We start from the raw sequence: 17018 nt of genomic DNA, 5'->3' as shown, positions 1-17018 counted from the left end.
ATTTTTTTTAACTTTTGTCATGGAGTGTGTACACTTGCCAGGGAGAGACTGAGAGAGGGAAAGTGAGATAGCTCCCCCCAGGGGAGATGGCCATGCCACAATCACTTCTCTTCCAATTTCCTCTTAGGATTTTGGGCACCCACGCACACGCACCCAGGGTGATTTTCAAGTCACCAAGTCTGGGACACAAACCTCACAGTCATGTGGGGTCCAGCCGCCTTGACAACCACACACCTGGCTGGCCCCTGCATTCATTCTTACCTTCCTTCTTTCACTCAGCATATTTATTTTGAGATTCATCGGCACTGTCATGTATGTCACTAGTCTGTTTATTGGGGAGCAGTATTCCATGCACCGATATGCCTTAGCTATTTATATATGCACCTGTTGCTGAACACTTGGGTTATTCCCAACTTGGGATTATTGCAAATAAAGTTTCTATGAGCACTTGTAGATGAACCTGTGTAAATACATACTTTTCTTTCTGTTGGGTGAATATCTAGGAATTAAATGGCTGGGTCACATGGTAGGTATACATTTAACTTTTAAGAAACTGTCGTGGTGGCCCCAAAGTCTAGTAACTAAGGAAAGCCAAATCCCACATGGCCAGTCACGGTTCAAATCCCAGGCCCAGCAGCTTGAAAAGCACATACACATGTATGTGTGTGTCCGAAATCCTAACGGGGTGGAAAAATGGAGAAGGGGTAAAGGCATGACCACTCCCCACAGGGAGAGTGCTTTCTCTCTCTCCCTCTTCCTCCACCCCACATCTCTCTGGCAAGTTGCACACACCCTCTGGCAATTTGAAATATATATATATATATATTAAGAAACTGTTGGGGCCGGCAGGTAGCGTGGTCGTTAAGGGTACAGAACTCCCACATGGCCGACTACAGTTTGAGTCCTGGACCTGATGGCTTATTCTCTCTCTCTCTCTCCTCTCTCTATTTCCCTCTCTGTTCAAATTAAAATAAGTAAATAAATAAAGTTAAAGAAAATAATTCTAAAAAAATTTAAAAGTCTAACTATTTCCCAAAGAGGCTGTATAATGTGCCCTCTCATCAGCAGTGCTGAGAATCCCAGGTGTTCCATCGGGTAAGTGGGTTAGGTGGGCAGGAGAGGAGAGGAACAGGGCGAGGGTCTCTCTGTCCCCTCCTTCCAGCCACTATGGTGACTTGATCAGTCCCAGGCTGTGAGCGTCTGGAGGGAGAGGCTGAGTCCAGGTGATTCTGTGCAGTGTTTGCTCCCCCAAACTTTGGTAAAGACAGTCACTGGTGATTATAAAACGTGGCATAAGATCAAGAAGGCTTGCACAAATTCTGTGTCATTCCCTGGCACCTAATTGTGGTAGTTCCGAGAATACTGTTTCAGAAGGAGTTGGAGCTTGACTCTATGTCGAGGCAATCAGCTGCCCACCCGGGCTCTAGGGCACACTCTGTGCCCCGATCAGGCACTCATGTGGTCCCCGTTCCTCTGCCTTATGAGCCTCTGTAGCAGTTGGGCAATCCTGTGACTCTGACCTGAGCCTGTGGCCACCCAAAGTTGCATCCCACTGGCTTCACATGGAGCAAGAGTTTTGCAACAACAGTTTCTGCCCTGGAGAGCTGGTGACAACTTCTCCTTCGTGAACACGGTAACAAGGTGGGGGAGGAAGTGGGTGCTCCAGAGCAATAGGACAGTAGAATTGCCCCTAAAAAGGGTAGCTGTTCTCTCTGGAGATGAGACACCGCTTTTATTAAAGCAGGCTTCCTATTATAGGAGAAGAAATGATATTCCAGCACGAATTTCAGCATGGAGTTCAAACCTTCCTGATGAATGAATTGGGGTGGGAGAGGAGTGGCTAGCAGAAGCCTGTTTTCTAAGAAGAAGCGAGATGTTCCTGAAAGAGAATTTCATCCAAAAGGAACCAGGGACCAGGAATGAGGGAACTTGACTTTCTCTTCCCAATTTCAAAAAGAATGGGCCACACTGACAACGAGCCCTTAGCTCAACACCACCCCGTAGAGTCCCCACCAAGCTCGACAGAGAGCAAAAAAGGTCTAGAAGAACCCAGAACCCCCATGGCCTAGTGGTTAAGGGAGTGGGATCCCATATAGCCGACCAAGTGGGTCAAATCCCAGCCCCAGCAGCTTGAAGAACACACTGGGCACATGCCCAGATGTGCCCAAATTCCCAACAGGATGGAGAAATGAAGGAGAAGGGGCACCCCACTGGGGAGTGTTTTATCTCTCTGTCCCCTCTTTCTGGGAAGTACACATACTCTCTAGCAATAAAAATAAATAAAAATAAATAAACAAAGAGGAACCCAGAAGAGTTCATTAGACTTTGGGACCCTCTAGCACAGAGTTCCACAAACGTCACCATGGGCCACCCCAGTGTCTGGCACTGCAAGGGCACCAGTCTTTCAGCAGTCACTCCAAGGCATGTATTCAGTAAGAGCAGTGCCCAGAGCAGCACATAGGAGAGGCCCCCAGAAGACCCCTCTAAACCCCTGAGGAGCGCTGCATGGGGCTGACACACCTGCATGAGCAGACAGGACCTAAGCCATTGCACTCTGGGCTGTTACCAGATGGGACTTTACCGATGCTCCCAGGTTTGGGAGTCCCTGGGAAATTTGGGCAACGGATTTATTTCTCCTAATTAGATATAAAGAAGGTACTCCAATGTGTATGCATCTCCCCAAACTTTGTCAGTTCCTTAAGGGCTCCACAAAGATGTATTATGCACCTATGATATGCCAAACAGTGTGAGTGGCTGGGGATACAGAGATCAACACAAGAAGACTTCACTAAGTTCGTGGAAAAATGCAATTAAGGTACTGGTTTATTTTGGTGCAAAAAAACCCTGAAATCTAGGGGCCAGCAGGTGGCATGGTAGTTAAGGCCCTAGACTCCTACATGACCAACCATGGTTCAATTCCCAGGCCTGGTGGCTTGAAAATCATGCTGGGTGCATGTGCATGCATGCCCGGAATCAGAAAAGGAGAACGGGAAAGAAAGGATTGCAGCATGGCCATCCCCTCTGGAGGTGATTTCTCATTTTCCCTTTCTCTGTCTCTATCTATCTCTCCTCTCTCAGGCAAATGCAGGTGACCTATGGCAAAAACGAAAAAAAAAAAATTGAAATCTTGTCCTACAGCCTGGTGGTTAAGGGAAACCAGATCCCACATGGCTGACCCCAGTTCTAGTCCCAGCATCACGGGGGCTTGAAAACTACCTTGGTTCCTGTGCGCACATGCCAAAAATCCTGGTGGGCTGGAGAAGGGGACACAGGGATTGCAGCGTGACCGTGCTCCTCACACAGAAAGTCTCTCTCTCTCTCTCTCTCTCCTCCCCCCCACTCTGGCAAGTGCACATGCCCTCTGACAATTAAAAAATTATTTTAAATCCATGCGTAGTTTCATTACAAACACATTTTTTTAATCACCAGAGGACTTTTTCACTCACCAGAGAGGAAAGAGAATCAGGGCTAGGATTCAAACCACCACGACTGGTCAATGTAGGATCCAGCTTCTGATGCACATCATTTAACCACTGATGCTGGGGTGAGCCCCTTAATACACATTTTCTATGAACTTTGTGAAGACCCTCCCCATTTCGTGAAAAATACATACTACTTTTCACAAATGCATGAGGAGCCAGCACAGGGTGTAAGGGTTACTTCGCTGGACTCCCATGTAGTGAAACAAGGTTTGAGTCCCGGACCTAGTGGCTTAAAACTCACACCAGGCACATGTGCGTGTATGCCCAAAATCCTGAGAGGAGAATGAGAGAGAAGGGACTGTGGTGTGGCTATCTCCAGTGGGGGATTATTTCTCACTTCTTGTCTCTCTGTCTCTCTCTGTTTCTCAGGCGAGCACACACACCCTGTAGCAAAAATCTCTCAAAAAAAAAAAAAAAAAAAGCCATGAACCATGCATGAATTTCAAAATGTTTTTGCACCAAAATAACTCATACTTTCATTCTACTTTTCCACAAACTTTTTGAAATTCTCTGATACATATAACATCTCTGATATGTAAAATATCTGTTTTCAAGAGCCTCACAATGTGTGGGAACCAGCAGTTAACGTAATGACTATGTCGCTGGACTCCCATGTAGTAGACCGCGGTTCGCTTCCTGGACCCGATGGCTTAAAACTCAAGCCGGGCGCGTGTGTGTGCGTGCCCAAGATCCCGAGAGGAGAATGGAGGAGAAGGGACTGCAGCGTGACCATCCCCCCTGGGGGGTGATTTCTCGCTTTCTGTCTCTATGTCTCTCTCTGTCTGGCGAGCGCACGCACCCTATAGCGAAAACCTCTCCAAAAAAAAAGAACCTCACGATGTGGAAAGGAAGCAGCCCAGCATGACGGGTTATAAAACCTAGACTAAGTTTGGAAAGAAAAGAGAAAATTGGCCAGACCAAGAAGTTGGGGAAGAACATCCCAAGAAAAAGAGAAATGTGTGTCAAGATCCCAAGGGAGTCAGAACAGTTCCTTGGAGAACCACAAGTCGTTCCCAGTGGCTGAAGTCAAGGGTTCTGAGGGGGTGGCCTGAAGTAACAGGGTCAGAGGGAGGCATGCCAGGTATCCAGGTCAGGAGTTTGACTTTACCCAAGGGCAATGGGGATTCTTGAAGGGTTTTAAGAAGAAAACACATTCGTAATTTAGGGGCCAGCCAAGTGGCATGGTTGTTAAGACAGCTGGATCCCACATGGCCAGCTGGGTGTTTTGAGTCCCAGAACCCAGTGGGCTTGAAAAACACACCAGGTGTGTGTGTGTGTACATGCTCGAAATCCCAAGAGGAGAGTGGAGGAGGAGAGATTATAGTGTGGTCATCTCCTCTAGGGAATGCTTCTGTGCTTTCTCACTTTCCTTCTCTCTCTGTCTCTCTCCAGCAAGCGCATGCACTCTATAGCAAAAACTACATATATATATATATATATCATATTTTAGAAAGATCATCCTGGCAGTGAGTGGAGTGAAAACTTGAGGCAGAGACAGATCATTTAAGAGGAGAAGAGAAGGAGAAAAAGCATGGTGCCACCTTTGCTCTAAGTGCTTCATACATTCAGACTCATTTAACCCACATAACGACCCTACATAGTCGGTGCTCTGATTACCCCCGTTTTACAGATGATGAAGCATCTCTTCTCAGGGAGATTACATCCTTTGCCCAAAGCCCATACGTAGTAAGGGGATCCTCACTCAGGCCAACTGCGGAGCCCACAGCTATTGCAAGACTGTTGCTGTAGCCGAGAATGAAGGATCGTCCAACACTGTCAGTGAAGCTGACGAGGAGGAAATAGTCAAGAGCAATGTTAGGGGGGGACCAGCAGTTAGCGTAATGGCTATATCGCTGGACTCCCACGTAGTCAACCACGGTTCACGTCCCGGACCCAGTGACTTAAAACTCACTCCGGGCACGTGTGCATGCGTGCCCAAGATCCCAAGAGGAGAATGGAGGAGAAGGGATTGCGGCGTGGCCATCACCCCTGGGGGGTGATTTCTCGCTTTCTGTCTCTCTGTCTGTCTGGCGAGCGCATGGGCCCTATAGCAAAAAAAAAAAAAAAAACAAAACAAAACAAAAAAAAACCCTCTCCAGAAAAAAAAAAAAAAAGAACAATGTTAGGGAGAGGAAGAAAGGGGGGACCATGAGGTGAGGGGAGAGTGTGCATCCAGCTTAGGTAGAGGCATGGGTGTGGGAATATGTGAGGTGAGGACACAGGTCAGGAAAGCCAATGACATCGGTTTTCACATACTGAGTTTGTAGCACCTGAGAGATCTCAGGAGACTTCAAGAGTCAGAGCTTAGAGCTTAGAAGAGAAGCTAGCAGGTGGTATGGTGGTTAAGGTGCTGGATTACCATGTGGCCAATCGCAGTTAGAGTCCCAGACCTGGTGGCTTGAAAATCACACCACGCACATGTGTGTGCATGCCCAAAATCCTGAGAGGAGAATGGAGGAAAAGGGATTGCAGCGTGGCCATCCTCCCTAAGAGGTGATTTCTCACTCTCTCTCTCTTGGTCTCTCTCTGGCAAGTACATGTGCCCTGTCGGGGGTGTGGGAATAGAAGCAGGTTGGTGAGAATAAGTATGAGAAATACCTGCATATCAGGTGGTAGCAGAAGCCATGCAAGCAGGAGCATAGGTAAAATGAGAAGAGAAGACTAAGAAAGGCTCTAAGGAACATCCATATCTGAAGAATGGAATGAAAAAGAAAGCAAAATGAGACTAAGAGAGAATAGGGAAAGTAAGACAAGAATGGATTTGTGGAATTCAGTGATGTACAGATCAAGTAAGATAAGACTTCCTCACCCTGAGAGAAGATGGTTTAACATAATTGACAAATATTCAAAATGTAATAATCTTAAGTTATATAAAGAGTACCTACTAATCAATGACTAAATGACAATTCAATGCAAACAGATAAAAAAAACGTAATTCACAAAAGAAAAATACAAATAGCAAAAGGAAGAGACATTTGATCTCACCAGCCCAGCAATAAAAAAAAATACAAATCAAACAATGAGATATCATTTTCTACTATCTACCTGCCTGGAGAAAAAAAAAGACTGTATAAAATATATACAATGTTTATAGTGAATGTACAGGATAAGAGGCCCTTTAAGAAGCTGACAACAGAGGGCCAGCAGGTGGTGTGGTGGTTAAGGCGCTAAATTCCCACATGGCTGACTGTGGTTCAAGTCTTAAACCTGGAATTTTGCTCTGGTCAAATTTTTAAAAATAATAATAATAACAATATACACAATTAAAAAAAAATAAACTGATAATGGAGGACCAGTAGATGGCTTAGTGGTTATGACACTGGACTGCCATGTATTTGACCACAGTTCGAGTCCCAGACCTGGACCTGGTGGCTTGAAACTCAAGCCAGAGTACGTGTGCCTGTGTACCCAAAATCCCAAGAGGAGAATGAAAGAGAAAGGACTGCCACCAAACCCTTGTGGCCGGCCCCCCAGGGGGTGATTTCTCACTTTCTGTCTCTGGCAAGCACACATGCCCTATAGCAAAAATCTCGCTCAAGGGACCAGCACTTAGCATAATGGCTATGTTGCTGGACTCCCACATAGTCGACCGCGGTTCGAGTCCCGGACCCGGTGTCTTAAACTCATGCCAGGCGCATGTGCGTGCGTGCCCAAGATCCTGAGAGGAGAATGGAGGAGAAGGGATTGTGGCGGGGCCAACCCCCCAGGGGAGGATTTCTCTCTTTCTATCTCTCTGACACTCTCTGTCTGTCTGGCGAGCGCATGCGCCCGATAGCAAAAACCTCTTCTAAAAAATAAAAAAATAAAATAAAAAAAAACTGAAAAAAAAAAAGGAAAAAAAAATCTCACTCAAAAAAAGCAGAAAAGAAAAAAACTGATAATGGGAGAGTAAACTGACAGTGTTTTGGAGAAGCAGTTTGATAGTACTTAGTGCAATTTAAATGTGCATCAATATCATCCAGCAAAAGTATACTTAAGCTGAAAAAATACTCACACAAGTTCCCAAAGACCTACAGCCGAGGATGCTCACAGTAGGAACCTAAATATTCATCTAGAAGGTAATTACCAAATAAATCATGATGCATCCCTACCAGGCTATGATGTGGTCATCGAAAAGAATAAGTGGGATCTACGCGCTGATGTGGAATAGGTCCATGCTATATTGTTAAGGAGCAGGACAACGTAACTAGTAAAAATAATTTTTTTAAATTAAGGACAACACGCTAGGCCTTTGCATGGCGAGCTATCTGAAAAGATGTGCACTCCGCAAGTTGTGGACAGTAATTACCTCTGGGGAAATATACACGTGGACAGAGGAATGAAAAGAGACTCCAGCCTTCCCTGACAGGCTCGGGTGCTGTCTGTCCTCTGTATCATATGGGTGCTTTATTTTTATTACTCTATTAAAGCTGGCTTTAGCCGATGACCAAGGCCCGCAGTGAAATGACGGATTCGCGACAGCAGGTAGGTGAGTTGATCAGTCTTAGGGCTGCTGGAGACTTGCTTCTGAAAGAGGTGGTTGACCATCTTGGCAACGGCTGTTTCAGCCAGCGGTAGGAAGGAAGCTGGCTGCAGCGTGCTTGTCGAGCAGCAGACGGTGAGGAAGTGGAGAGCGTTAACTGCCCCTTTTTCAGTACATTTGCCTGTAAAAAAGAGGACCTGGTAGAGTAGTGGTTAAGGGGTCCTAGGACAGAGACAGGGTAAGAGAGACATAAGCAAGTTCAGGAGCCAAAGGGGAAGAACCATTTGAGGGACAGAAAGGACAGGAGGCAGAAGCCCGAAGGATGAGCGAGGCGGTGGGTCCCACGTAGTCAAGTGCAGGGATTCCCCAGAAATGGAAAGAGGGACACTTTGTCACGCTGTCCCTGATGGAAGGAAGAAACTGCATTCAAGTTCAGGCAAGTCTGTCACCGGGCGGGTGTGTGTGTGTGTGTGTGTGTGTGTGTGTGTGTGCAATGGGGAGGCTGGAATCCTGTATCTTCCTTCTTTAAACAGGAGGTGCAAGTTCAAAACACTCAGAGACAGCAGATGACCTAGGCAAACCTGCACCTTCAGACTGGCAGGCTTCTCCAGACGCCATTAGGCAGGAAGGCATTAAAAAAAAATCCAGAGCTTATCCTAGAATTACCTGGGGGGGCGGGGGAAAGACCTTGGCCTAGGGTCAGAGTCCTAGTCCTTATTGTTCTTCTGTAGGAACACCTCCCCTGGTGGGCCTCTTAGATTTCCCCCTTAACAAGCCTGGGTCAGAAGTTGCCCCATCAAGTCTGCTTCACTTTTTTTCCCCTGTCCAACAGCTCAGACTGCACCAAGCCTTGAGTCACAGCTCGAGTGACAGCCACCACTCCAATATCAGCAACTCCTGCAGCAGCAACGGCAGGTAGGTGGGCCGTTCAGTCTTAGGGCTGCTTGGGGCTTGCTTCTGACAGAAGGGAACTGGAGACTTCGGTTCCTCTGAGGCTCCTGAGAACTGGGGTGATGACTTTCAAAACCTCAGACTTGAATATAACTCAGTCTTTGCCTCATGCTCTACAGAAGAACTTTCTGTGAAATGGTCTCTATCTGCCCTGTCCAACGTGGTAGTCACTATCCTAAGTGCTTACTGGGCACTTAAAATGCTCGGTAAGCTCACTCCTGGCTAGCACAAGCGAGGAACTGAATTCCTATTTTTTAATTTGTTTAAATTTAAATCACTACATGTGACTAGTAGCTACCACACTAGGCAGGACAGACCTCTAACAGTCTCCCCGTTCTCTAAGGCCCACAGAGAAATGACTTATCCAGCTCCAGAAGTAAGCGACCTGGGTAAGTAAGGGAAGAAACCAGTAAGAGAAGAAAAACCAGTAAGAGAGGAAACAGGATTGGAGGCCAGGTTCTATTCACGACACCTACATAGGCGTGTGTATATATAAATATATATAGTGAGCTCAATGGGGATGAAATCAAGAGGTGGACTGACAGGAAGTGTCCAATCTCGGCTCCCCTGTCTATCTCTTCAGGTGTGATTTTGTGAGACGGAGAAGTACCCAGAGTAGTTCAGAATCCCAAAGCTGGGATCCAGCTCCTTGTACAGTGGACAGAACACAAGATTTGAGAGCAGATTTAAAAATGATTTTAGAGCCAGCAGATGGCATAGTAGTCAAGGAGGTAGACTCCCACATGGCTGACCGTGGTTCAAGACCCAAACCTGGCAGCTTGAAATTCATACCAGGTGTGTGTGCATGTGTGCCCCAAATCCCAAGAAGAGCATGAAGGAGAAGGGATTGTGCCATAGCCTTCCCCTCTGGGGAGGGGGGTGATTTCTCACTTTCTCTCTGTGTCTCTCTCTGTGTCTCCAGCAAGTACATGTGTCCTATAGCAAAAAAACTCTCTTTAAAAAAAAAAAAGTTTTAAAGCTGCCTAAAACCACTTTAGCTGTGTCACTCAAGGTAAGTTGCTTAACATCGCAGAGTAGTCTTCATTTCCTCATCCTGAAAGTGCCTACCTCATGGGGCTGTCGTGAGGATTAAATGATACAAATTCTACTTGGCTCCAAAGCTAGAACCCAGTAACCACTCAGCAGAAGGCTAATATGTTATCCAGGTCGAAGCAAATTAAGGTCTACATCAAAGTCAGCCTTGAAAGCAGACTTTTGCTTTCCCTTGATTTGGGGATACAGTGGGGGAGACAGTATGTCCTAGTTAATAAACTATTGTTTTTTTTAGAATTTTAATTTAAGTTTATCCATCATCATCATTATTATTATTTTAATTTGAACAAAGAGAGAGAGGAAAAGTGAGAAAGCAAGCTTCCAGGTCCAGGATTCGAACCGTGATTGACCACAGGGGGAGACCAGCACTTTAATCACCATACCACCTGCTGGTCCCAACTATTTCAATAGCAATGATCACAACAACAAAAACTAACATTGTACTTTTACAGGTAATCCCTCATTCCATCCTCAGCACAACCTGGTAAGTTGGGTCCTACCAGTCCCTTTTTACAGATGAGTAAACTGAGACTCGGAAAGGAAAGGCCACTGCTCTCATCTGCCCCTCTCCGTGTGTAATGAGCCTCTATTGGGTTTGAGCACCAGCTGGCCAGGTGTCATTGCATTTTTCACCAACACGGGAGAGAGAGGCCATCAGCACTGAGGAGTACTTGCTAAACAGACTCAAAGGCGCTTTCCCTGGGGCAAGCAGCAGCTTTGGGTACCCTCTGGGCCCTGGGATGCAGGAGCAAGAGGTTGGGTAAAGAACAGTGGAAGGGATGGAGGAAGGGAGGGAGCGAGGAAGAAGCAAGGAATTCGGGTTCCCAGCTCTACCTGCAATTAGTCCTTTCATGCGCAATCAATGGGACAAAATACATTCTCGGTGTCACTCAATGCTGTTTTCAAAAATCTGTTTGGGGAACCAGCAGTTAGCATAATGGCTATGTCACTGGACTCCCACGTAGTCAACCGCGGTTCGCGTCCCGGACCCAGTGGCTTAAAACTCATACCGGGCGTGTGTGCGTGCATGACCAAGATCCCGAGAGGAGAATGGAGGAGAAGGGACTGCGGCATCGTGACCATCCCCCCCGGGGGGTGATTTCTCGCTTTCTGTCTCTGTGTCTCTCTCTGCCTGTCTGGCGAGCGCACGTGCCCTATAGCGAAAACGTCTCCAAAAAAAAAAAAAAATGTTTGGACTTGGATGAGACTTGTACTCTTACCAAAAGGCTTTCTTCCAGGTCAGAGGATCTTTGGCTCTACTGCAGAGGCAGGGTCCTCAGACCCAATGCCAAGTACGTAAGCCAAAAAGAATAGCAATGTCCTAAGAGAGGCTCACGGTCAGGGCAGGTTGCTGGGGAGTGAGGTGAAAGACAAGAAGTGGGAAGAAGGCAGGAGGGGTGGAGACCAGAGGCAGTAGGACCAGGGAGGAAAGCTAGAACCAGACTCACCAGAAGCTTAAGTTCCATCTCTGTTGTTCTCATGCGTTGCTTTCCCTTGACACATGAGAAACATTCAAGACCCGCAGAGCTGCTGATGGCTAAGATAGGGAAGCCGAGGCAGCTGGAGTGTGGGGAGGGTCAGGACAGCTGAAGGATCCAGGGTTGCCGAGATCACAGCAAGGATGAGAGAAATCCAGGTAGTTCTGGGCAAACCACTCCCTTTGTCTGGGCCTCAGTTTCTTCATCTGTGAAATGGGAAGACTGGTTAGAAAACCCCACAGATCCCTGCTCAATTTGAACTCTGTGAGTCCATAAAATGGCTATGTATCCAAGAGCTGACCTGAGAATTAATTATCCAGAGTTATCAAAAGCATCCCACACCCTCAGGAGCTCCACCCCTGAATTGAGCAATCTAATCCACTCACTTCCTCCACTGTGTTCTCACCACCATTGCCTTTTCATTGGTCACAGCTGCCCTCCTGGAGGTGTCCCACAGGTGAAAAGCCCAGCATCCTGGTAAGTCTTGGAACCCCCACCTTCCCTACCACCTAGAATATCTCTATTCCCTGTCTCCCTTGACACCCAACCCGCATTTATCCCAGGCCTCTTGGTGGGTCCCTAACCCATACCCCTAGGTCTGTTCATTCTCTCACTATAGGCTCCCTTTGCTCCAAAAGAACCTCTGCCTCCTTCCCTACCACCCTCTCCAACTACCACTCAGGTGGGTGGCACCCACCACTTCCCTTAGCCTGGTAGCCTCTCAGACGCAGCCTGCCCTCCTTGCTTTGGCTGGGATTCAGTCTGGGGACAAGGCAGACACTGTTGATGCTATCTCCCTAAATTAAATGCAAATAATTATGGATTTTATTTAGAGACAAAGATTCCTGGAATTAAATTAAAATAGTTGCTTTAAATTGTTGTCATTGTTTAAAAGATTGCCTTGGGGACCAGCAGATAATGTAATAATGGTTATATTGCTAGACTTCCACATGGCTGACTGCAGTTCAAGTCCTGGACCCAGAGGCTTGAAACTCATGCCAGGCACATGTATGTGCATGCCCAAAATCCTGGGAGGAGAGCAGAGGAAAAGGGATTGTGCCATGGCCATCCCCCCTGGGAGAGGACTTCTTGCTTTCTGTTTTTCTGTCTCTCTGTCTCTCTGTCTCTGTCTCTCTCTGTCTCTCTCTCTCTCTCTCTCTCTCTCTCTCTCTCTCTCTGGTGAGCACACATGCTCTATAGCAGAAATCTCTCTTTAAAAAAAATGGCTGCCTTATGTTTTTAGAATCTTATAAATATTATCCATTCTCTAGTATTTTCATGTAACAGATTAGAATTAGAAGTCACCTCTATACAATTTCTGAACTGCTGATATCACTGAATCAGAGAAGCTCCCACCTAGTCACCAAGAATGTGACTAGGTGGTCTCAGGAGGAGCTAGCCAGTGCCTCACTCCTGAAAGGGCTGTTTCTTTCATTCTAGGCCTAAGGAATAACACAAAAAGCAATGCATGAAAAATCCAGTGATGCGAGTGAACTATATATAGGTTGACTTCATGAAATCTCAAGAACTTAGCTTCCAAATGTATTTAACTTACAAGGTGTGGTTTCTTTTTGCTTGTTGTTTCTAAGAAACAGGATTGTGAACTGAAACAAGCCAAGTGCAACCATTTACACCTAGTTGGAATCCCGGTTGCACCATTTACAGGCTCTGTGACCACAGGCTGGTGGCTGAGTCTCTCTGGGCCCCAGTCTTCTCACCAGGAAATGGAGGCTAACTGTACCTATTGGGCTGTCAGAAAAGTCATGACATATTTTTCTGTTTCTATGCAAAATGTGTCGTGACTTTTCCAACCACCCAGTATTTGTAACAACCAAAGGAGATCGTGTGATGGGGAAGCACAGAGCAGACCTCAGAGAAGCCATCTCTCTTCTCTTAGTCTGTCTTTCTAACCACCAATCCATCCTCTCTAGAATTTGGCAAATTAAAAAACCAATGTGGGACCAGCAAGTGGCATAATGCTTGTGCTATTGGACTCCCACATAGACAACTGCGATTAGAGCCCTAGACTTGGCACCTTAAAACTCTCTGGGTAGGTGTGCATGCATGCCCCAAATCCTGAGAGAACAGAGGAGAAGAGATTGCAGCATGGCCATCCCCCCAGGGGGTGATTTCTCACTTTCTGTCTCTCTGTCTCTCTCTGTCTCTCTGGTGAGCACATGTGCCCTATAGAAAAAAACCTATCTAAGGAAACACACACACACACCAACAACGAACACCGCTCTGCCACCACAGGGGCTGAAGGTCATTGGCCTGTCCTGGTTGTCTTTCCCGAGTTCCCCACTTTCTGCCCTGACGTGTGTGGTCTCTCTCAGGTACCTCATGCTGGTCCTTGGGCTCACTATGGCCTCCAGCCCACCTCCAGCACAGCTGAGCATGGGATCATCCAGAGTGAGGATTTACCTGGAGTGCACTCTGCGCTTGCTATTGCCTTCTCAGAAGCCCCTTCTGCAGCTGCCCCCACCTGTCTTCTCACAGCTGTGCTTCTGCTCTCTCTGTAGTCATGGGTCTTCCCCCAGACACTTATTCCCTCAAGACCATCTGTGGATCATCTGCTCTCAGAGATGACTAGCCCTTGACCCCATGACTTCACTGGACAGAACCTCAGGTCCCTGAGCAAACTTGCCCTTGATCATGGGACTGCAGAGATAGCGACTTCTTTCAGATCTTGCTATACACACTGGCCAAGCCGGCCATGCTACTCACCTCTCCCCTGCCTCCCCATCCTCCTGACTAGACAGCACCTTGCCCTCTTCTCCACATCCTCAGGGTTCACCAACTGAGTGAATCTTTGGTCCCTGTCTTGACATACGGGAAGACAATTTATCTGGCCCCTGTCACGTAGGGGAGCAAGTAATACCTTCCTGGAAAGATAAAGGCTAAGTGTTTTATCACTCTTGAGTGTGAAGGGCATTGTTTTCTCAGTTTCACTTAATCATATTCCATTTTCTTTATTACTATATATAATTGGCAATAACAGAGACTGCCTTCTATTAAACAGAAAACCGTCTTAGGACTTTTGTCATTGTTGTTTTAATGTCTGTATTTGTTTTGCAAGACTTTTCACTCTTTGGTCAATCTTCTTGTTTGTGTGTGTGTGTGTCTTTTTTTTTTTTTTTTTTTTTTTAGGTTTTTGCTATAGGGTGTGTCCACTTGCCAGACAGAGACAGACAGGGGATAGGGAAAGTGATTTCTCAGCGAGAAAGAAAGAAATCACTTTCCCTGTCTCTGTCCCTCTGTGTGTCTCTGGCAAGCGCACACACCCTATAGCAAAAATCTCTCTGGAAAAGAAAAAAAAAAAAAACGTTGTCAAGGTTCATCCCCGTGGTATTGTGCATCAGTCCTTCCTTCCTTCTTCTGGCTGAGTAACGTTCACCATGTGTGTATACTTCAGCTTGTCTCTCCATTCATCAGCTGAACATTCAGGTTGTTTCCACTTTTTGGCTGTAAGACGAATGCTATTATGAATATTCAGATACCAGTTTTTGTCTGGACATATGTCTTCATCTCTCTTGGATATATGCCTAGAATTAGAATTGCTTGGTCATATGGTAACTCTATGTTTAACTTTTTTGAGAAAATGCTAAGCTTTTGCAAAATAGCTGTTCCATTTTACATCCCTACCAACAATGTAAGGGTTCTGATTTCTCGACATCCTCACCCACGCTGTTATTGTCCAAACTTTGCTATTATTACTATTATAAATTATTATTATTATTATTTATTATTATTTCCACCCTAATGAGTGTGAGGGGTCCCTGGGACTTTTATTTCCTGGTTCTTCTCTAGCCCTGAGTTTCATTTGGGGGGTAGGTTATAGACTTGAACATGACCATAGGATGATCAGACCTTGCTATGAAGAAGTGAAAACTCTGGGGATCTGATTTTGTGGCTCAGAAGGAAGCTATTTTGGTAGCTGATTTACTTTAGTCTACTTTGAAAAACTAAGCTAATGCTTCAGAGTGGCAGTAGCCAGTCCTCCACACGTAGGGGTCCCCTAGAAGCGGTATCTCTGCCATCCTTGTAGCAAGGGCAGAGCCCACAAGGTAGACTATGTCTGGGGGAACAGAGGAGGCTGGGATAGATGAAGCCATGTACATGCAGGGCAAAAAGGGTCCCCCTGGACTAGAAAGCCACCATCCGTCTTTACTCCCTGCTACCCCGCCCTCTTATTCAGTGAGCATATGGCTTACTCTACTCATGCCTGCATTGCAGCGATAGCTGCCCAGAGTCCCCCAAGGAATCTGTTATGTTTCCACCCATGGTGAGACTCAGTCACACCCCTGCTTATCATTTTCAATATACTTTTTCAAACTACACCAATACTCCCAGATTAGGCCTCCTTCCCCAAAGAGAAACATTTGAATGTATTAACTAGGTAAATTTTCTTTCAGCTCAAGTCTTCTGAAACTTTGTGCCGCTATCACTCAAATCCTTTTTCCAGAATACTTTCCTCAAAATAACTTTCAGAAAGTTGGATAAAGCAATTCCCCTCTCAGGTTCATGGTCAGACCTTGATCTCTGAGGTACAACCCAATTGGTTGCCTACCTAATGCCCATATTGTGAACTGAATGGCTTCTCAAGTTTCGGAATGTTAAATCAGCCTCAACAGCTGAAGATGCCCTCTCATAAGGGATCCAGGACCACAGGTTCTGTCGGGATCATCAGAGGGACGTTTCAACAAAGTTTGCTGATGGAAATGTCATGGATAATGCTAAGAACCCTTCTCTGCAATGTGGAAGGAGGGTGGGAGAGGGGAAGAGTACAGGGAAGGAAATTAGGGGGAAAAATAGAGAAGCAAGGCATTTGTGGAACACAGTAATGGTTTATTACCTGTTGATGATAATGCGTAGTATTCTTGACTGGATTGGTCTAAGGTGTATTTCATGTTGGGTAAATTATCTTTACAACAAAATGATGTTTAACAATCAAATGTATGAAATAATAATTTAAAAAACTCAGGCTGGCAGGTGACATGGTAGTTAGGGGCACTGGACTCCCACATGGCTGACCTGTTCGAGTCCCAGACCTGGTAACTTGCTTTCTTGCTTTCTATCTCTGGGTGTCTCGCTCTGGTCAAATCAAAAATAATAATAATTATAAATAAAATTAAGGAAAGGATTCTTTTTTAAAAATTCAAAAAAAGGACCGTTCTCTGATATTGAAGGGAACTATATAGTCTTTTCATCAAATGTACCATTTACTACTAAATTCATCTCACAAATGTGGAGCCCATACCACTCATAAACTTGAAGTGAAAATTATTTCCACATAACATCCAAGCAAATGCAAAGAACACTTCTTATCTCAGTTTCTCAGGTGGATGGGCAATAATCTGGGGAGAATTTACTGTGTAGTAACCTCCATCTTTTTCCACAGGCCAAGACCTAAGTTTACCTCAAAAATGGAAGAATTTAACTGGGACGATTTTGGCATTGAAGACGAAGATTTTAGTAATTACAGTTACAGCACTGACCTGCCCTCTATTCTACCAGACTCTGCCCCATGCCGGCCACAATTCCTGGAAGTCAACAGTTATGTTGTGGTCGTCGTCTACGCCCTGGTGTTACTGC

At 45.9% G+C, this 17018-nt stretch overlaps 1 protein-coding gene and 1 long non-coding RNA gene across 2 annotated transcripts in view; one reads left to right on the top strand and one right to left on the bottom strand.

Moving 5' to 3' along the window:
- Positions 1 to 1614: 1614 nt before the first annotated feature.
- The window catches only part of CXCR2 (C-X-C motif chemokine receptor 2), a 17451-nt gene continuing 2047 nt past the window's right edge, over positions 1615 to 17018 (top strand). Inside the window, 5 exon segments of the mRNA XM_027775312.1 lie at positions 1615 to 1633; positions 8777 to 8859; positions 11859 to 11903; positions 16825 to 17016; position 17018. The exon segment at position 17018 is cut by the window's right edge and continues 2047 nt beyond it. Coding sequence (XP_027631113.1) covers positions 16850 to 17016; position 17018 — 168 coding nt within the window. The 5' untranslated portion in view covers positions 1615 to 1633; positions 8777 to 8859; positions 11859 to 11903; positions 16825 to 16849.
- Positions 7833 to 12123, bottom strand: LOC114009480 (uncharacterized). The gene is made up of 3 exons (XR_003550887.1): positions 11813 to 12123; positions 11397 to 11632; positions 7833 to 8125 (listed from the first exon to the last, which is right to left on the bottom strand). It is a non-coding gene; the product is annotated as an uncharacterized LOC114009480 (long non-coding RNA).

The sequence above is a fragment of the Tupaia chinensis genome, unplaced genomic scaffold, assembly GCF_000334495.1.
Source record: "Tupaia chinensis unplaced genomic scaffold, TupChi_1.0 Scaffold000542_1, whole genome shotgun sequence".
Classification (NCBI taxonomy): Eukaryota; Metazoa; Chordata; class Mammalia; order Scandentia; family Tupaiidae; genus Tupaia; species Tupaia belangeri.
This window is presented reverse-complemented; position numbering and strand designations above follow the sequence as displayed.